This window comes from Scatophagus argus, chromosome 8, assembly GCF_020382885.2.
Source record: "Scatophagus argus isolate fScaArg1 chromosome 8, fScaArg1.pri, whole genome shotgun sequence".
Lineage (NCBI taxonomy): Eukaryota > Metazoa > Chordata > Actinopteri > Scatophagidae > Scatophagus > Scatophagus argus.
Genome location: NC_058500.1, coordinates 8,126,939 through 8,148,955, shown reverse-complemented (window position 1 = coordinate 8,148,955; position 22,017 = coordinate 8,126,939). Strand labels below are relative to the sequence as shown.

The window sequence follows — 22,017 nt, the reverse complement described above, 5'->3', positions numbered from 1 at the left end:
CTCTGATATGAAGTCTGTTATTTTCCATAAGCACACTAACACTGAAAGGCCTATTGTCACTCTCTGCACATCTGTCATTATTGAATCCACACAAAGCTTACACGCTCTAGGAATTGTGGGAAAAGAGTGACGAAATGTGCTTTATAATAAACTAGAGCATCATGAAACAAATCCCGTCCTAATCCGTTTTGTATTTGCACATGTAGCCTCAAGCCCTTCTTCTCCAACTCGTAACAAAGGCCAGCTTCGCTTTATCTCCATTAGACAACCACAACATAGTCTCTTTCTCTCCCTCGCTCCCTCTCTGCTGCTCCTCCCAGCACACAGCGCCTCCTCAGAACTTGCTCGTGTCCGCTCGCAGCCTCCACTCTGCAGTTGCAGGCTGCACAACGCTTGGTAGCAGTTGGCCACAGGTTGTGGATGAGGGCAGGGGACCGCGCGAAGACTATCTGCCCAGAAAAGCAATCAATAAAAGGACTTTGAAGTGAAGTTTATGTTTTATTTGTGAGCACTTCACTCAACATGAGGGACCGTACTTGACTTTGGATATTGAACGCAGGCTGCCTGTCGCTAAAAGTTCAATATCCATTTTCCAGAGTTTCGGCGAACAGAACTGGGCGCAATTACGCACGGCGAGTACCATGGCACCGATTTTGGATAGACGTACTCCCGCTTTGCTCTTGATTTGGAGCTACTGCGTCCTGGCAGACACAGCTTTTACGAACTTTACTTTGGACAACGAGTTCCACTCTAGTTTCATCCACCGTCGGCTGAAGAGCCAGGAGCGCAGAGAGATGCAGCGGGAGATCCTTTCGATCTTGGGGCTGCCTCACCGGCCGCGTCCCCACCTCCATGGAAAGCACAACGCTGCCCCGATGTTTATGCTGGACTTGTACAACGCCATGTCCACAGAAGGGGACGAGGACAGATACTCCTACCCCTACAAGCCTGTCTTCACCACCCAGGGCCCCCCGATAGCCAGCCTCCAAGACAACAACTTCTTAAACGATGCAGACATGGTCATGAGCTTTGTCAATTTAGGTAGGTTTCTTATGTTTTCACCATGTGTGTGATCAGAACCTGTTGAAAAACAGTTCAGTACAACAAAACAAACAGATTCAGACATGTAATGATATAGTCATTGTGCACTACCACTCAGTCCAGTCCTTGTCGATCCTCTCAAGGAAGATATTTTAATAGCCTAATAATATTTTTGTTATAGACATTAGCATACAGTATGCTTAAGTGATTACTGACAGCCAGAGAGATCAGGGGTCTAAATCATTTTTTTTAAATCTGTCTCACACACACACACACACATACACACAAAGTTTTGACACAATTTTGGGTCTAAGTTTCTATAGCTTTTGTCAAGTCATCAGCTTGTATATGTTGTAATTCAACGTGAGTGCTTCTTTAGCAGAGTGGATTTATTGCTGTAAGTATTACTCTCCCCTCGCTTTTGGTGTTTGGAATCCATCATGGTTTTGTCAGTCAGAGGCTACACTATCTATGAGTGACTGTGGAGTCGCTGCATTTTATCTTGTTACTTCACCTTAACGAGCAGCATGTGTACTTTTCTGATGTTACACCTGCATGCACAAACCGGACTTGACCATGTTGGCACAATGACCATGTTTACACAGAACTCGGCACAGTTTTCTAGCTAATTCCAGGAGCGTCACATTCCAGTGTCCCTCTCTGTTAAACAGCTGTGCAACCAGCTAATGTTCAGGTGCTCAAGCTGAGGATGATGGACCAGACAACAGCTAATATGTCAACCATGTCTTATCTAAAGAATGAGTAAGTCAACAGCAGCCTGGGTTCAAAGTGCACTGGGTCCTCCCTTCGCTCTAAACTGGAGATATCAGTAGGTGCTCAGAGAGCAAAATAATGCAAGTCACTGATGATTTAGCTTATTCTCAGTTGATCACACAGTGATCACAGGACGCTTCACTCCAATAGAATAGTTTTATTTAGTGTGCACTGTGCTTATCTAATCAGAATGTTTACTAGAGTCTGTTGGACTATTTTATTGCTGTCAGCAATAAGCAGAGGTTGCTAAGTGCAAGTATTCACAACATTAGCAGGTGTTGTCAGATTTATGGACAGATATACATGTCATTATAATTCAGTTTGCATTATAAATTATCCAGTCACAGCAACTGCCCTTACTTTAGTTCCAAATGAGTAGCTGTGTTAATGTATTAACACAACTGGCATTGGGCAGAAAAAAACCAGAAAAAAATTTGAGCAGACAGTGTTTTGAGAGCTTTCTGCAAAAAGTTGGAAGTTTACATTCAATCCTGGAAAGATCATTGTTGGAGCGTCTTGGCAAGAGAGAGGGAGGTGACACTGGTTCCTCCACTGCACTGTGTAATTACTGTGGGAGCTGCTGCATTGTGACTATTTTTGACAGGCTGTGACACAGATGGATTTGACCACAGAGACTCGCAAAGTCAAGGGCCTCGCAAAGTCAAGGACCGAGGCTGCAGCAAGGGGACGAGAAAGGAAAAAAGCTTTTGAGAGAGAAAAAGGAGGACGAGAGATGGTTGGGACTCGCTCCATTTGTTTGATGCCCAAAGCAGACAGAAAATCTCAACAAAGATGGGTCACATCAGCTAGAGAGAACATTTTTTATTTAATATATTAGGGGATCATGGAAAAACAGTCACACTGCCTCCCTGAAGTCTTGTGGCTAATGTAATCACTGATGGCATTTTCCCAGGTCGAATCTTCCTCATGGCACATGATCAGCGTTTCTGTATATGTCGCTCATTTGGATATAAAGTGAACATTTGTCGTTGCATTGTTCCTGCTCTCTGCCACGTGTTGCTTTTATTACTAGGGCTCATTGTTTGGCTTCTTCCTCTGCCTCGTGTAATAGCATCAAATATGTGTCCAGGCGGCTTGATTCAAAACAGCAGATTATTATCATCACCCTTCACATGAGGGAGAGAGGGACACAGAGAAGAAAGAGATGGCTATCAAACGGATTGACTGTTTCCTCTCCAAATTCCTGCCTTTCCACTTTTGCTCATTGTGGGTTTGTTTTCTTATTTAGGTTGTCTGAGAGCAAAATGAGTGTGGCTTTTATTTAAAAACTGTCCCTCAAAACTTTGCATGTCTCCATAACTACCGTGCCAAGGTACATTAGTCAGACTCTGTGCACTGGTTACTGCTTCCTGAGAGGCCTGTTTTCATGCACTGGTTTGTTTTATTTAAAGGCAAAATCCCAAGAATGTATCTGATGTGATAGGATGTACCCATAAAAGAGTCTATCTCAATGCACTAACCCACCCAGTGCCTCATATTAAAAAAAAAATCTTTTCACTAGTTCTTCATCTTTCTTCATGATTACCACTCAGCTGATACACCGTGTCAGCATGTGTGTGTGTGTTGCACACTCTGGTGTAGCCAGCTCGGGCGGGTGTGGGCTTTGGGACAGACCCCAGGCCAGGGACGTCGTCTTACTGAGTGACTTCAGTTTAAAAGCCCAGCTGTGTAAATGGCTTACAACATACATTCAGAATGTACACTGCTGCATGAAGCACCGGTCACCCAGGCGCTGGGTGTGTGCCATGATAACACGCCAGTAAGTTAATGCGGCACACACATTCCCTGTGTCTCAAGGTGGCAACAGAAGAGAATAAAACAATGTAAGCAAAAAAATAAAAGGTGCATTTAACACATTACTTGCCCACATTTCAAAAAATTTCATCTATCATTCTGTCCATCGGTCTGTCTACAGACACATAGTATATACTGACACACATACAAATCCTTTTGGTAATAATTTGGCTATTTAATGTAGTCCTCGTGGTCTCTGGCAGCATTAGCCCTCAGCCACTGTGAATTATGGCATTTCCTCCTTAACAAACCACAGCTTCCAGAGCTTTTGGCCACCACTTTGGCCTGTGCTGAGCTGCAGTTCATTTCATGTTTAAAGTCACACACAGCCATCCAGGCGCATGTACAAACGCTCATAATGTCCAAACTTAAATGCTCATATACACCTTCTAGATCACAGGAAAGGTCTGTGACTTAGACGTCTGCTATTTACATCCTGGATGACTGAAACACAGTAGCTACCTCATTACCTGTGTTTGTGTGGGAGGGAGGTTTTAGTCTTTTACTGTAAAATGTTATCATGAGGTGCATTAGTCACAGCTTCCTTATTTTCTCTGGTGTCATGGAGTCTTGCATGGTTAAACATAGCCTTAGGTCACTGTGAGGAGAAGAGGCAACTGTTAAACCATGTTTTTGTCTGTACATGGCCAATAATTCAGTGTAATTGTTCTCCTGCGGCTGGCAGGTTCTTATTGTGATGATGTGGTCGTGCCATGTATTTGTTCTCAGGTAAAGGACTGATGGTATTTTATGCTTTTCTAACTGCCAACCAATCCTATGAAGAGATCAAAACCAACAATATACATATTGTTATGTACATTATATAACTTATTGTGTTGTCCATTTCTTAATGCTTTCCAACTTCCTTTCCCTATGCTGTAAGGCAGCCCGTGTGTCTGTACACTCAGAAGGGATGCTGTTAAAGTGAACAAATATCAAGTCAGTGAAAAAAATGTGCTACCACGGTGCGTTTAATTGCTCAGTGTTCTTCTGCTCTTAATCTGTACCAGATGTGATACAATTCGCTAAACAGAGTTGAAAAGCAGTAAACGAACGAAGCTCAACTTCTTTCTTTCTGTATTTGTTGCAATATGCAACATCTGGTTAGTCAAGCAGTGATGTTGCTCATCAGTTTTCGCGGTAGTGTGAAACTTTTCCTGTATTTATCTAATGATTTGAGACGATGATCAGAGATGAGGAGGAGACGTATCATACAGACTTGGCAGAGTGAGTCACTACACTAGCAGGTAATTATCCTCCACTTTACCTTGGTGACCTGGCAGGGCACCACCTGGCCCTCCACCTTTCAGAGCCCTCCGTCTGCTCCCACAGGAGCTGCCACACGGTTGTCTGTCAGTTCATTCTGCTTAAGTAAAACGTGTTAATAGAAGGTAATAGAGAGAAAGAAAGAAATGTCTGACTGGTAAATGAGTTTGTATTTATTAGATGCTTTGGCTTGCAGACATAATTGTGTCACCAGCTCACGCACTCACGGCTGCGTGCTTGGAAGCTGTTTTGTCACTGTACAGTCACGCTAGAGGCACGCAGCTGTAGTTTTATAGCTGATAGCAGTGAAACAGAGAGATCCGCTCTCGCAATGTCAAATGAAAAGCTCTAATATTTCTCTCTTGAAAAAAAAGAAGACCTACTCATATCACCCATTCATTCTCTCCCCACCCTTCTCTCTTGTGCTCCTTGCATTCCTCTCCACAGCGCATGGTGCTGAGGTTAATACAGATGTTTCCCTCTGACTGCAGGCCAAAGCAGCTGTGGGGAGAAACTTTATCTTTTCCGTGTCCAGCAAGTCCCCACATCTCAGCCTCCACCATCGAGTCTGGCCCTGTCTCCAATCTGTCCCACACAAAGGACCATCTGACACCAAATTTCCCTCCCTACCCTCCTGAACCAACAGTATTGATTATCAACACTGACCGCCTAGTTTTAATTAGTTAGTTATCATATAGCCCCAGTGGTGTCATGTGGTGTTTAGTCTCCAACCTCCTGCTCCGGCCTTTACCTCCAGGGGTTTAAACCTCCCGTGCTTCCAGACATAAAACATTTCAACACTTACTCAAGTTTTTTTTTTTTTTTTGCTGTGTTTTTCCACTCCCTCTCTCTCTCTCTCTCTCTCTCTTTCTCACACACACACACACACTTTCTCTGAACCCAAACCGCAGCTTTGCCTTTCTCACTACCTCATTTCTCACCCCTTCTCCCTCTCATAAACACACACACACACATATATGCATACATGCACGCATGCACGCACACACACACACACATGTAAATTCATTGCTGAGTTATTGTAAGTTGATGGATTTGTCTGTCTCAGTCTCTCCTTCTCACACTGGAAGCTACTTCCCCAAAAGAGTTTGAGGGGTCTTCTCATCACATGAGGACCAGAAAATTAAAACACAAGTGTGATGAAGGCCTGTCATTCCTCTGTGTGTGCAGGCTGTTCTTGACACTGTTAGTATGTCTTTCTCCCTCCTGCAGATTTATGTAATCGCTTCTGTATACACTCCCAGTGGACTAAAAGCACATGTGTGTGTGTATACACAGGCTATGTGAGGAGAGAAATGCACACTTTCTTTCTTTTTTTTTTTTTTGCCCAAAAGGAATGTTTCTGGAGCTAATTAGTGTTATTGAGTGCATTCTTTATTGCCTTCTGCTGGACAAGGAGTGAGCAGAAGCAGAGGAATGTAACAGTTGGTACAGATAGCCCTACCTTCCTGTCAGGTAATTTCTCTTAATGTCCTCCACAGTTTGATATATTACATTAAGGTCTGGTGTGTAAATAAATACCACAAATGGAGACAAAGAATCTCTCCTCTCATAAGCTTCAGGCAGCTTTACAATGTCTACAGCGGCTGAGATCCAGGAAAATCATATTTTTTTTCCATTTATCATCTCTCAGATTCACCTGTTAAACTCAGGAGTGCAGAATGACATCTGGATGTACATAGCAGAGCCTCTGTGCTCCTGGCCAGGCTAAGGCACTTGCTGGGAGAGATGATGAAACACTCTGCGGGTGGGACTTGACAATGTGGCGAGTGGTCAAAAAGCCCAGATGTACTAAGCAGTGGGCGTTCTAGCCCCGCTTCAGTGATGGACGGACCTCCTTCGTTGCCAGGAATGTTGGGCTTATTTTAGTTTTTAATAATTTCACTCTCCTGCTCTGCCTTTTTCTTTTTTCTTTCAATCTCTGCAAAAGTAGCTCTAATTTAGTTCTAAATTTGCCCTGAAGACAATATACCATCGCTGAAAAATGCATTTAGAAAGAGGAATAATTAATGTTTTAAAGTGAGCTGCGAGGTCATAAAAAGTGCAAAGTGAATGATAACAGGATGAATGATACCTCCACCCGTTTCGCCACTTCTCTTTCATCTGGGTTACTTTGGCCTTGCCTTATCAGCAGCCGGCAGCACATAAGACTCCCCTGCTCTTCCATGATGGCGAGTACCAAGCAGCGAAGCTGAGAGAGCAGATGTGGGCCAGAGCACAGCCAGAGATCCTGGGACCAACAGCTCCGCTGCTGCAAAAACAAATACAGCACTCTTTGCCTGGTACTGGGGCACTGACAGGGCTGAGGGGAGAGGGGGGGAAGGAGATGCGAGGTAAAAGAAATGAGAAAAGAGGAAAAGACAGGAGAGAGGAAAGGAAAGGCCAAGGGAACAGGAGAGAGGATAGGTGGCTCACAAATGGATGCCGTGCATTATTTGAAACCCAGTGCATTTCTTTCTTTGCCTTGTGGGAACATAATGTCCTTTAGAGCGTCCGTGTTAGGGCAGTTATGTGTGTTTGTGCATAGTAAAACACTATTTTAGAGCCACCTACCCTGCCCAGTCACCAGCTGCACTGTGTGATGTGTGTTACTTCTCAGAGCAGAAGATTGCGTTAGCGGAAGCCCGTAATACTGACCAGATTCCTCACCAGGTTCCACCAGCCAAATCAAAGCTTGTAAAAGTCAAGCAACAACTCAACACAAGGGTTTTTATGATAAGTGATGAAATTTTGCAGCATGGAATATGAACTACATGTGGCAAGTTTCTATTTGTTTAGTTAACTGTGCAGCTGTATTTTCCTTGTGTTTTTTTTTTTTTTGTTAATTTTTAAAAAGCTGTAATTAAAACAAACGACAGGCTTTTAAAATCTGGTTGCCAGTGTACCCGTCACATATGCATAAGATGCTGCTCTGAGATGTAGATAGAAATTATAAAAAGTTTTATGTAGACACCATGTAGAGACATCTGTGGGTCTCTTTGTGCTGTACGTATTGTATGTGAATTTTCTTGAGGTCTATAATAAGAGACGGCTTGGCTGGTCGAGGAGGGTGTGGCCCCTGCGGCCACAAAATTAAAGAACATAAAAGCGAGGGGATGAGGGGAAGAGTGAGTGGGGGAAACTGAATTGCTCTGGTCCCAAGTCTTGGAGTTGTTTTATCCCGTAGTCAAGAGGAAGCGATATTAGTACAGTGATACATCCATCACTGCTTGGGGTAGATCGCTCAACACCTCGTCATTCCTGTCTCTTCACACAGCAGAGAACAATAAGCGCTGAAGATTTAGGATGCGGTTTCTTTGTTCTCACCATTGCCTTTCACTTATGTACAATTTCTCCTTTGAGGGAACATGATGATGTCTAAGTTTGAATTTCCGAGATGACTCAATTTGTCCTGCAGGCCTTTCAGTCACTGTAGTGTAGCCACTTCAGATTCATCACTTCGGTTAACAGTAAAGGAGAAGTCCATCGAAATTGTAATAGAAACATAAAAAAACGGCATACTTTCTCTCTCTTGCCACTTATTTTTATCAAAGAAATTGTACCTCAAGTAACATTTGTTAAACTTTGAGCTTAAGTGGTCCTGGTAGGTATATTTTGTTTCCTTTGGAGAGAGTCAGTCTTTATGCTGAGCTTCTCAGTCGCCCCCAGCTTCATATTCATTCATATTCATAAGAGTGGTGTTAATCTTCTCATCTAACTCTTTGCCAACCAACAAAGCAGCATACTTCCTGAAATGTGGATTTGTTCCTTTAAATCAAAAAAAAAAAAAAAAATCTACATGGCTTCATATCGGTAAAATGAAGTAAGAAAATGATTTTGGAGTTGGTGTGGACCCTTTAACACAGCTGCTGCGTGGGTGCTCTGCATAGGACAGAGCTAGAGAGGCTTTACAGTCAGATACATTCCTGTGAGTTCCAGGCTGTTACATATCCAGTATAAATCTCTGGTTCATGATGCCCAGCGAAGCGTGAGGTGGAACCCATCGCTGCAGTTTATGGGTGCACAGGGCAAGCATGTTGAATGGCCTCAGTGAGAGGGAGAGGGAGAGTTCAACAAAGCTACTTGTGAGTATAATCTGAGAGCTCTGAGTTGCCTTGAGGCTAGAAAAATCAGAAAGGTTTGGTTTGACCACAAGTCTTAAATGTAAAGACTCCTCTTCCTGTGGTTGCTGCTCCTACTTGCACACAGGCTCAAAGGCAAAACGAGATCATGCACATGCACGCTGTGGTGAGTTGATGATCGTTAAGTGTGGGTAAGTTACAGCATGAAACTCTGCTGACCCTGTCCCAGAGAGCCAGTGCTGTCAGCCCCTGGAGCAGTACAAATATATCACCCAGGCATGATGTCATCAGTAGTTGCCAGTGGGCAGGATGTTTCCTAACGTGGTAATCGCCCTACTGTGGGTAGTCACCCAGTACCCAAGAGATCAAACCCTCCTTACTCTTTATAGCATAAACATCTTGAGCAATCTGCCCCTTCCTTGCACTCCATTTTTTCCCCCCTCTCTCCATGTTGCTTATGGAAATGATGACTTACTTGTTCCCAGTACTGCACTTAAAACATTGTCAGCGTCACAGCAACAGAAAGGAAGAAAGAGACAGATCATTATAGTGAATCAATCAAAGGCATGACTCTGTGGAGTTACAATCCCCTTCATTTAATTCCACATGCTCGTCACGAAACGATCTTCAGGTGTTTTTATTGACTTTATGCCTTCTTAGTTCTGGTTTTGGGAACCAGGTGTGCTGGCAGAGTTAATGGGCTCTACAGGGGATGCAGAATGAGGTGCAGGTAATGGTGGCACAGTTATCTCAAGAGAACTGAAGGTGGGATGGGAGGGGCGGGGAGCTTAAATTGTCAGCTGAGGGAAGTGAGAGTAGTGGCAGGGGTGAAGCCCCCAACCCCCCCCTGCAGAGCAGCGGAAGCGTGCAAAGCGGGACTAGGGGGTGTGAGGGTTCTGAACAGACACTTGCGCTAATGCGAGCCGTCAGATTCGTCCGCTGCTGCTCCGGAGCCTGAGGTGTCAGAAGTGTCTTAGGTCTACAGGCCTGGCAGGAGAGGGGGGAGAGGAGGGAGAGAACAGAGAAAAGGGAGAAAAAGAAAGACATGCAAGAAGAGTTGCATGGATAATAGTTGATGGATAAGACGGTTGGTGTTCTGTGTTTTGTTTTGTTTTTTGTTTTAACTGTCCTAAAACCTATTGGTTTAGAAAAGTAGTGAGTTAGTCTGTCTCTCACTACTTTTGAGTGTCCCTACTTAGTTTGTGATCAACTGAGAACATTTTAAAACAAATGTTACTCAAACTGGTGTAAAATTATGCAGGACTATTTACTATAGCTCCAGATTTTTTGTGTGCTAGTTTAAAGCAGCAGGACAGCATATGGGATTTTGAAAAAGAAAAATATAGAATATAAACAGACTTAGGAATAAGAACACAGTAAAGTGAAAATAATTTCAGAAGACACTACATGGTTGTAGAGTAATGAACCTTAAATCACTGTTGATTATTTTCTGGAAAAAGATCTGAGGTTTTAGCTGTTACCAGGCATAGACTCAGTAGTGGAGAACATGATAAGGAAGCTGTGTGCCACGTGAGGAGACATGAATCTTGAAAGATGCTAACACAGTGTTCATATGGTAGTAACCCTCTGGTTGCCAGGTGCATGGTAGCTTTGGAGGATGTGGAAGTCATAATCATCTCGACATCTCTGATGTGTGCCGCTCTGCACGTGTGTGGCCTTCACAAGTCAAATGATGTGGGATAACAGTGCATCATCAGCAGTTTGCATAAAAAGCAAATCAGATGTCAGACCAAATGATAAAAGCAGTTCACTGTGTATGTGTATACTGTGTGTTTGTGTGCTTGTGTGTGTTTGTCTCTTTGCATGTGTGTGTTGTTGCATCTCTAATTATGGATTACAGAAACCCATAATGATTGTGTTACTGTGCTGTGACGCAAAAGACTGTTCGCTTCACAGGAAATACTGTGTGATAGTTGTTTGTGTGTGTGTGTGTGTGTGTGTGTGTGTGTGTAAACAGCAACCGATCCGGACGCTGGCTATTCAGAATGAAGGACTCATGTGGCATGAGAGGGTGTGTTCACCATGTTTGTGGTGTATGTGTGTTTGCGACACAGGTGGGGCAATGGCTACTCACTTCCTCCCAGAGGAAGTCATAAATGTACTCGCTTGGCTTTGACTGTGCCTCTTACCCTCTTCTAATGACTGCCATTCTACTATAATGGCCTGTAAGGGAAGAGAAAGAAATGGAGAGACAAAGGCAGAATCATGGCAGAGGCTAACGCTACACTCTGTGGGCTGCTCTCATCTTCACTCCAACTGTTCAGATGAAACATTGAAGAGCAAGAAGCATTGAAGAGTGGAAATGGAAAGTGATGCAGAGCAATAGTTAGTGTTGGAGTTGCACAGCAGCATCCAGCTGTTCTCACAATCGGAGATAAAGAGCTTTTACACTGAAGGTGGCTGCCGCAGAGCCTACAGAGCAGTTCTGGCTTTTCCCCCAGAGGGCGTGCACCTGCACTGGGTTACAGGAGGAGGGAGAGGTCCCTGGTGTGGCAGACAAAAGGGGAGAGCCTGGAGCAGAGAGGTATAAAGGAGAAATGAGAATGTTCCCAAGACTGAAAATAAAACAAAAATGGTAATACAAATAAATCAACAAATATTGTAAATATATGACCCCCCCCCCCCCCCCCCCGAAAAAACCAGTATAATGAACTTTGTTCACTGAAAACTCTAAAAAATAAAATTACAACAAAAATTCATTAAGAAATTTTGAGTCATGATTAAAGGAGTATGAAAAATGTACTATATGCATGTATATTTGAAACTTTTTCGATGCAAAGGTCATTTTTAGTGAAATTTTCCAAATAAGCTGTCTAGGAAAATACACTTTGGTTGAATGTCTCATGCCTTATGGCCTTGGGCGTGTGCACAAGGGTCAGGGACAGGTCATGGTTGCTTCGCTGTAAGTGGTCACAAACCAATGGGCTAGTATACAGTCTGAGTGTGAGGTGAGCTGCAGATGTAGTCATAAACCACACTGGTGATTCTCAGGAGCTTTAGTCTTTCTCAGCAGTAATACATGCATTGTCAACACACTCAGTGACATGTTGTAAAAGGTGACTTGGAGGGTGGTGACTTGATGAAAGTTCTGCTTGATGGAGTGGTCCACAGTGCAGGAATTGTACAGAGAATGGACAAGCAGAATGAAAGCCGAGGTGTTGGTGAAAGTGGCGATGAACTAAGGTCTACAGTGAAGTCCACACAACCTTGAACAGCTTTTCAAACCAGTCCAGTGTGTCCACAGCAGATGGAGAACAATAGGAGCCTAAAGCTGGGCCAGAGAGCAGAGCTGTCCCTCACTGAAGAGAAATTAGATCCTTTCTTTACTCCTGCTCTGGCCAGTCGTTTCACAGTGCTGTCTTTGTATAATGTCCTTCAGCAACTGGGTTTAATAGAAACATAAATGAAAGGATATGTAGTGGACAAAGTCCACTGGGAACACGACTTATGAGGAAAGAGGGGAGCCGTGGCTGACGAAGACAAAGAGGCAGGTGTGCTGTGAAAGAAATCACACTGCACTGTGAAGCTAAACATGGAGAACATTTACATCACTGCACAGCTAGTATAGAGTAACTATGCTGTCGTCAGAATTTTTTTTGAATTGTAATATTTGTGTGTGTATTTGTGTTCCATTAGTGTGATGATAGCTCGGCTAGCAACTTTTCTTCTTTTTCCCCTTGCCCGAGTGGAGAAGGGGTGCAGAATTCAAAAACAGTTGGTTCTGATAAAGAATTGTTGAGTACCAATAAATTATCAGTGTAGGGGACTCTCCTTCACGGTTGACATAAAATCATAAAAACAAGTATTATTGTCATTACTGATTCATTTGTTAATTTGTTGGCCAGACAGTCGGTCCACCACTTTGAAATGTCTTGACCACTTTTCAAGAACTTTTAAAAAATGTGTCCGATACCCCAAAGGCATTCAGTTTTCCAATGTTCTGTTTTTTCTGCTTTCTTTGCCTTGTAAAGCACTTTGTAAATGTTGAACTAGAGGAGACTTAGCTTGGGTTTTTGCTCTGAAAAAGTGAACCAATTATGAAAATTGCTGTCAATTAATTTTCAACTTAGAAATCATTTAATTATTTAGTGTTTGTCTTTATGTATCGGTTTGTACTTGTACGTATACATGTATGTGTGGGGGGTCTGTCTGACAGTTACTTAAGATGGAAGTGAAGGGAGACCACAAGATGATGAGGGACAAGGCGTTGACCCCTGGGATATCCTGCTGGAACATGAGAGGAGCAGGCTTGGGCGGGGGGGCACATCTTAGCCGTGTGAGGGGGCCGGGCGGGTGGAAAGCTGGGATGTGGGGATAAGAGAGAAGAGGAGATGAGGCTGGTGTGCACCAAACATGGAGCCCCAACTCATGAGAACCAGATGAAGGGCAGTCTGGATGACTCTCTGGGGCAATGAGAGGAAGAGAGGGAGAAGAAAGAGGCTCATAAAGCTGTCAGAGTCTGCCTGCATCTTTCTATCATTGGCTCGGTGTGCACCAGATGCGTTGTTCTTAGTGCTAGTCCTCATAAATGTTTCAATAATAAGCCAACATGTGTACCGCATATCTATAGTCGTCTTTAATCTGGGACTGATCCACGGTTTGACAAGGTATGTCAGCACCTTGCTAACAACTGATGGACTATGGAGGAAGACTAAATTGTTGAAAATGTGAGAGGAAAAGAAATTTGTTCTCTACCTCTTTTGCAGACGTTTGTAGGCCTTTTGTTTTGCTGTTAGATGCATCTCAGCACCACACGTAAACACTTTTTAGTTTCTTATGAAGCCAGATTATCTCTTTGTGTCTCGCTGCACACATTTTGTATCTCCGCTGGTAAAGGGAGCACTAGAGCTTATGTGAAAAGAAGCAGCATGCTTTGTGTGTGTATAGTCTGTTCGATGATGGATTTTTGTTTGATTTTCTTCTTCTTCTTCTTCTTCTTCTTCTTCTTCTGCTTTTCTTTTCTTTTTTGCAGTGGAGCATGATAAGGAATTCCTACCAGTGCGGCGGCATCACAAAGAGTTCCGATTCGACCTATCACGGATCCCAGAGGGCGAGGCGGTCACCGCTGCTGAGTTTCGTATATATAAAGACTTCATCCACGAACGTTACGATAATGAGACCTTCCGCATCAGCGTCTATCAGGTGCTGGAGGAACACTCTGATAGGTAAGCATGAGCGTTTGGGTCTGTGTTTTTCTTATTCCTCAATAGTGCTGTATCAATTAGTACACTGATCAACATCTATTTTTAGCTATGTTAGCAGTGTGGTTCTAGGGATGGCAATGTCAGTTGCTCCCTCACTTCCCTCCCTCACTGGTCAAGACTATTGATTGGTGTGCTGTGAAGTTTTATACAGGCATTTGTGATTCCCAAACACTGACATACATAAAGATGGACGACAGTTCTTTCACTGCGTCAAAGTGAAGTCATTTGGAGCCGGAGCTGATGCAGTTGTGATCAGGAGGTGGGGCTGCAGAGTCCACTTCCAACCCTCACACCCATGTAGCCCAACTGAGAGCAGCACTCAGCTGTCAATCGTGGGGTTTAACCCCCTTATTCAGAGCATCAAATAGCTAATTAAAACCAAAGTTATAAGAAAAGTGAACACGTGAACATACACTGGCGTGATGAGAACTGCCTAAAATGACAGAAACCATCTTTGGGAAAAATTTATTTGACCTGTACTTTTGAGGTTTTAGTTTGGTCTGTGTCACCTCTGCTAACATGGAGGGGGATGGGTTTATGACATAGAAATTTTGCAGAAACAGAAATCAACATCTTTATCAACAATGAAAATGAGCATACTCAGGAAATTGCTGTCCTTATCTGGAAGCTGCTTTAATCAGAGCTAGTTTTAGCCCCACCTTCTCCATGTGGCTGATCTGGGCCATGCAAAAGGTGTATATAACTCTGGAACGGCCCATGTCCTGCTCTCCTCAACCCCTCCTAAAGGTTTCTGTTGTCCAGAAGGAACAACACAGTCATTTATTCCTTTGCCAGAGACGGGCCTGGGTACATGAATGAACCAGAGCTCTGTGACACACTATCTGCCCGGTCAGAAAATAGGTCGGGAAACATGAATGGCCACATGAAGAACAAGGCATTTTAGTCTCCGATGGTGAAAGAGTAGAAAGTCCAGAATTCAGTGTTGGACAATAGGATTGACTCAGATATATGCTATTTTGCTTGTAACTTTTCACACAGTTTGTCCTTCTTTCACAGATGTGTTTTTTTCTCCCTCTCTTTCTCTCTCTTTGCCTTTTCTTGCTCTTCCTCAAAATTCCAGCCAATGATGGACTGTGTGTAGTGTGTGAAAGGACCGGTCGTTTATAAAGCCATTATTGTCAATTAAGAAAATGAAGTGTTCCCCTGGGCCTCACCATCTGGAGCCCTCCCCACCTCCCTCCCTCACTCTTTTTCTTGCTCCATCTCTCTCTCTCCCTCTCTCTCTCTCTGTCTCTTTGTTTCACTCCGTCACACTCCCCTGACTCCCTCTCTCAACTCCATTACTTTTCTCTGTGCTTCGGTCACTAAAGTTTACACTCTGTCACATGGTAATTGCTCGTATAATCCCTGTTGACTTATGTTCATCTTTGACTTTAAGTGTGTGAACTTTGATTGTCTTCTGTGGCCTCTTCCAGGGAGTCAGACCTGTTTCTGCTGGACTCACGGGTGATCTGGGCTGCAGAGGAGGGCTGGTTGGTGTTTGACGTGACAGCCACGAGTAACCACTGGGTCCTGAACCCCGGCAGGAACCTGGGTCTACAGCTGGCCCTGGAGAGCACAAATGGTTAGTGTCACTCAGATCAGTCAATTCCCTGGCATGCAGGAAGTCACAGGTGGCAGTGTTACTGGTGTGGCATGTTCTGCACACACATAGACAGCTGAAGATGAAGAAGGGAGAAGAAGGGAGTAAAGATACACATAAACCAGAAAAATAACCATAGAGATGAATCAACGGAGGGTAAACAAAAATTATAAGCTTGAAAAAGATATTATCCATTGCAATTGGGTGTTGTAAACCTGTACTTTTGCACAGGTGTACGTAGTGGAAAATGGTAACTACCTTAATTATAATTAAAGGATTGTGAGCGTGAATTAAAGTATCCAAAGCAGTCACTGGTTGTCCGCCAGTTATGACTGAGTAAAGTGAGTCGAGTTCAGTGTAACCCTTAAGGTCGAAATTTGCAAAACAAAGTGTAAAAAGTAATATTACTGTAGATATGTGTAGCTGATAGAATTTATACTTGATTTAAAACGCAGTGATGAACACTACTTTTTTGAAAACATAGTTACATAAGAGAAGTAAAGATACACTATATGGACAATAGTATTGGGGCACCTGACCATTACACCAACAGGGACTTTGACAGTGTATTCTAAATACATCTGCTATGCAGCTATAACAGCTTCAACTCTTCTGGGAAGGCTTTCCACAAGGTTTTGGGGTGTTTCTGTGGGAATTTCTGCCCATTCATGCAGTAGAGCATTTGTGAGCACTGATGTTGAACAAAAAGGCCTGGCTCACAATCTCTGTTCCAGTTCATCCCAAAGGTGTTTGATGGAGTTGAGGTCAAGTCAAGTTCTTCCACACCAAACTCATCTAGCCATGTCTTTATGGACTTTGCTTTGTGGGGCAGTCGTGGATCAGCGGTTAGGGTGTCGGACCCGTAACCGGTGGATCGCTGGTTCGATTCCCCGTCCCGGTGTCCATGGCTGAGGTACCCTTGAGCAAGGTACCTAACCCCCACTGCTCCCCGGGCGCTGCACGCGGTCGCCCACTGCCCCGGGTTTGCTGTGTGTGTGTGCACGTCACTTGGGTGGGTTAAATGCAGAGAACAAATTTCGTTGGAGTGAGTTCCCTCCAATGACAAAATATGTCACTTTCTTTCTTTTGTGCACTGGGGCACAGTCATGCTGGAATAGAAAAGGGCCTTCCCCAAACTGTTGCCACAAAGTTGGAAGCAATTGTCCAAAATGTCTTGGTGTGCTGAAGCATTAAGATTTCCCTTCGCTGGAAGTCAGGATCCTAACCCAACCCCTGAAAAACAGCCCCATAAAGAGGTGTGTCTGGATACCTTTGTCTATTTCGTGTAATTAGTTACCTCCACAAGGTAAATCAGGCAGAAACCATGCAAACATGTGCTTTGAAAACTCACAGCTATCAAATTAAAATTTTCTTCAAACAGACCCAAGTAACTAAATCCAAGTTAGTCTAACAAACATAAAGCTCTGCATTCTGCATTCTGAACAAGCACAACCCTGCATCATGGCTGTTCTCTTAACAGCAAAAGAATCAGTTGATTCATTCTTTGTATGGACACAGCAAAGATAAATCAAACCCTGCTCCTCATCATTCATCATCACGCATTCATCCCCGTAATCGTCCGTCATACCCTCAGCATCATTAGAAGGCATGCAGAAAATACACTGCGTTATCATAAAGATAACATCTCAGCAGGAGTTTGTCATCACAAGGCTTGGATGTTAGTCAGTGGAAAACTATCAACAAACAGTGTGAAGTACAAGAACGTGTTTGAGAACATTATCTCTCACTGGATGGCAGGATGTTACATGTTAGGTGAGGAAAACAGACACTGAATTGCTTTAATGTTGTGGGAGGGAAGGGCTGGAGAGGCTGTATCCATGAGTGTGTTTGTACGTTGGATCGGGTATGAAGGGTTATAGGTGAGCATGTACAGACAGGCACACAGGACCTCCCGTCGCCAGCGGCGACCAGAAGCCTTGATTTACCACCAGACGGTGATCAGACACACATTCTTCTGTGTGACAACTAGACAGACCCTGCTGGAGTGCACATGCACAAACACACCCACACACTACACACAAAAAACTCAAGTAGAAAGGCTTTGATGTTCAGTGCTGCGTTTGTTCTTGGCATTTCAGAGGTTGACATGGGATGAGAAAAAGGGAAAGGAATTCACAGAGGAAAATCTCATTTGCAAAACTGAATGCAGCATTACTGACATAGTCGGGGAAGAGAGGACCGCACACATGCAAAATTAACCCTAAATAGAGAGACATCAACTGGGGAGACATTTATTTGATTTCAAAAGCATGCCCTTTCTCTTTATTCATTACCCCGTATAAACAGATTCTGCACCTGTTGTACTGTTCTCTTTGTCTCCCCCTACAGGTGAGAGCATCAATCCTCGTGTGGCAGGGCTGATTGGTCGCAGTGGGCCTCAGAATAAACAGCCCTTCATGGTGGCCTTTTTCAAAGCCACTGAGGTGCACCTGCGAAGCATCCGTTCAGCGCCAGGGGGGGCCAAACAGCGAAACCCCAACCGCTCCAAAGGGGCAAAAAGCCAAGAGGCGCTCAGAGTGGCCAATGTTGCAGGTAAACATGCAAAATGTGTGTGCCGTACACACAGTTTTTTGTCGTGTTGAGTCATTGGTTTAATCTGGCTTTTATTGACGTGAGGCATTGATGCAATGGGACACAGATGACTGGTCAATCCATGTGAGATGATTTTCAAGGAACAGCACATACAGTGTGCACTCTCAGTGACTTGCAAATAATCACAAAAATCCCCAAATATGAAATATATCCTGAACCAACCAAAAGCATGTCACTGAAACTGATGTGATTCTTGCAAGACAAAACATGCAATGCATACTCTGAGTCTTTGTATCAGAGGTGTGAGAGGTCTGTGTTTATGTGAAGTGCTGAAACATTAGACAGTAATGCTTGAGCTTCAAATATCCCTCTGCTGTCTTTGTTTATTTACACGAGCATTACAGAGCAGTTGGGGCCAAGTTCCCTGCATGGAGGTAAGGCAGCCCAGGCTTTTATGGCAGAACACATCTGCGGTGTGCTGTGGGGCAACCGGGGCTGCTGCAACACATGGGCCAAATGGGCCTGTTTGGAACTTTGGATAGCAGTGGTCTTTTAAACTGGATGATGAGAACCAGTCGTTCATGATCATTTGCAGTGTGAACCACTCTCAGGAACTTGTGAACCACACAGAGCCCCAGAGGTCACCAAAAGAAGAAGAAGAAAACGAAGAAGAAGAAGAAGAAGAAGAGAGAGAGACAGGATAGGAAACAGACGATTCATTTTCCACACACAGACAGGATGAAGGAGAGATGAATGAGAAGAGAAGAAATGAGTGAAGAGAAAGGAGAGAGAATAAATAAAGAGGGGCGAGCCTACTCTGTGTGCACATCTGTTTCATCCAGTGGAAACTCAAAGCCCAGCAGAGTGACCTCTATGCAGGGTGGCCTATTCATTTCAAACAATTACCAAAGTGCTGCTGTATCTGGAGGTGATTTCCTTTAGCCATTGTTTAAATGTTAGTGTTTTGTATGAGGATACTGACTGTGTTTTGGTCTGTTCTTTATCATCTCGGGCTAAATGTGGGTCTGACTTCAGTAAATAGGTACTCTTGTAGCTGAATGGGATAATAGCACATGTACAGAAGTATAATCTGTCCCTGTCTTTCTCTGTCTGTCTGTCTGTCCTCTTCCTCAGAAAACAGCAGCACTGATCAGAAGCAGGCATGTAAGAAGCATGAGCTCTACGTCAGTTTCAGAGACTTGGGGTGGCAGGTACGGAAAGCACTCCTCTCTCAGGTAGCCAAAATGTGCTTCGCCTAGCAGAAGCCTAACTCTTACACCCCAGCTTGGAGGTCTTATCGCAGAATCCCGTCTCTGAACTGTCCCACTACCACAAAATAATGAATCACATTTATATTAAACTGATTCAATCAATGAAGTGACTACTGACACAAAATTAAGTAGATAATTTCGTTTTAATGTGTGAATTGAATTATTGGAATGTTTTGGAGGGTTGGTCAGACAAAACAAGCCATTTCAGTAACTTGGCCTGAAAGATTTTTTTTTCCATATTTTGACATTTTATAGTAATGAGAAGAACTTATGTTTCCATGGCCCTCTGCTGGCCCAAACGTGACTCAAATGCTGCCAATCGTAGCTGATATTTAGTTCAAGTCAGCTTCAGCAAATCATAGCCACATTTATACTTATGTAGCTGAACATGAGCCACATCCATCTCAAATCCTCACAAATGCGTCGACGCTGAGGCATACCCTCACAACCTTCCCCCTCGTCGTATTTCTGTTTTCAGCACACTGCACCATTCTGCACGTTCTCCAGCCTAAATGTCTCTGTGTCTGCCTCCTCGCTCTCAGGACTGGATCATCGCTCCAGAGGGATATGCGGCGTACTATTGTGAGGGAGAGTGTGCCTTCCCTCTGAACTCCTACATGAACGCCACAAACCATGCCATTGTGCAAACACTTGTGAGTAACCATTAAAGCGGGGAACAAAAACCCAGCAGTCATGTTAAGAGTCTAATCATCTCATCAACTGTCAAGTCAGTGTAGCTGCTGTTGGAACTACTGTATTTAATAATCCAAAATGGTTGCAAATTGTATATTGGAGTAAAGTGACATGACATCATCAAGACTTTATTTCCTCACCAGTGGATTCAGTTTATGTGTGATGCAAACATTTGATAATATCCATTCATAATTCAATGACGAATTTAGCATTTGAATTCTCCCCCTTCTCTTACCAGGTTCATTTTATTAACCCGGAGACGGTTCCTAAGCCTTGTTGTGCCCCCACACAGCTCCATGCCATCTCAGTGCTCTACTTTGACGACAGCTCTAACGTCATCCTCAAGAAATACCGCAACATGGTGGTCAGAGCTTGTGGCTGCCATTAGACTGTCAGCATATTCACGCAGAGACACACTAACACACACACACACACACACACACACAGAAGTAGAGGTGGCGTCTCTTTGCTGTTGAGTATGGATTACAAATTGTAAGACTGACACGTAATCTGAGAGTTCAAGTGGGGAGTGCAGGAGAGGCTCTCGTTACGTCTTCAAGGTTGTGCTGAAGTAAACACGATGCTGAGCGGCCGAACAGGAATTTCTATGAAGTTTAGACTCCTCACCACAAGCACACACAGACACGCACAAACAAACACACACGCTCACACACACACACGTTTGTGCTTTCTACTGTGTATACAAGACATTAAAAAGCAGTGATTGTACTGTATATTCATTCACAGTCAACAATCTTTTACTTCAGTAACTGTCATTGTAGTTCATTCTTTTACTGTAGATTTTATTATATATATATATATATATATATGTATGTATATATATATTTTTATGACTGAGAAACCCAGATGGATGTCCTGAATTTCTTTCATGTACAATACCGTGTAAATAATTTTTTTCAAACAAAACAAGAAGTGTATTTATTTCCTGGATTGTCACTTGTGTTTTCTCCTGTATGTAATGCTGCCTGTTTTCTTTCACACACAAACTCTTGAGGAAATGAAAACAGTTTTTACAGAAAACTCTCTCTGTGCCACAAGTGTACATCTACTCTACACGCCGATGGTGGGAGGCAATTGACAACTTGGACCTGTGGAAATATCTGCATATTTCATCGGTCGGAGCTTTTTTCCCTGACGCACATTTTTATAGCAATGATCAGCTGAACTGCCAGAGAGAGAGCGAGAGAAGGGCTTTGTACAAAGCATTTTGTTCTGTGTGCTAGACATCTTCAGGTTTATATTCCTCTGCTGTAATACAATCTGTCATATTTAAAAGGTCTATTTATTGAGAGCTGGCTAAGACATTCGACAGTGTTCTCCGATGTCTCAACCATGTTTTACTGCTGAACTGGTACAACAATAAACTGGGAGAAAAGCAACAAAACCACACTGATGTGTGTTTGATCTGGATGAAAAACTCAATTAAATTGCCAAGTCAATGGAAGACACATGCTGGTGTTGTGCTTTCTCACATGTTCCCGCATAAATATTTTCTTGAATTGTAGCTACATCCTTTACCTCCTGACCTGAAATCTGTCTGAGAGGTGCTTTGATGCTCGTGTTTAGTTACCTTGTGCGTATTCCTGTGCGCGTCTGCGTCTGCCTTGCGTTTGTGCTGTGGATTTATGTGGGTGAGTGTTTGCATTGTGTTGTATTTCAGTGTAAAGAACATAGAG

The 22,017-nt window shown here is 43.5% G+C and overlaps 1 protein-coding gene across 1 annotated transcript; it reads left to right on the top strand.

The window, feature by feature from the left end:
* The first annotated feature begins 315 nt into the window (after window positions 1-315).
* bmp7b (bone morphogenetic protein 7b) lies at window positions 316-21,730 on the top strand. The gene is made up of 7 exons (XM_046397531.1): window positions 316-1,041; window positions 13,969-14,161; window positions 15,637-15,785; window positions 18,153-18,356; window positions 19,491-19,567; window positions 20,170-20,280; window positions 20,559-21,730. The coding sequence occupies exons 1-7, from the start codon at window positions 642-644 to the stop codon at window positions 20,706-20,708; spliced, it is 1,284 nt and encodes a 427-aa protein (XP_046253487.1). The 5' UTR covers window positions 316-641; the 3' UTR covers window positions 20,709-21,730.
* The last annotated feature ends 287 nt before the right edge of the window (window positions 21,731-22,017 follow it).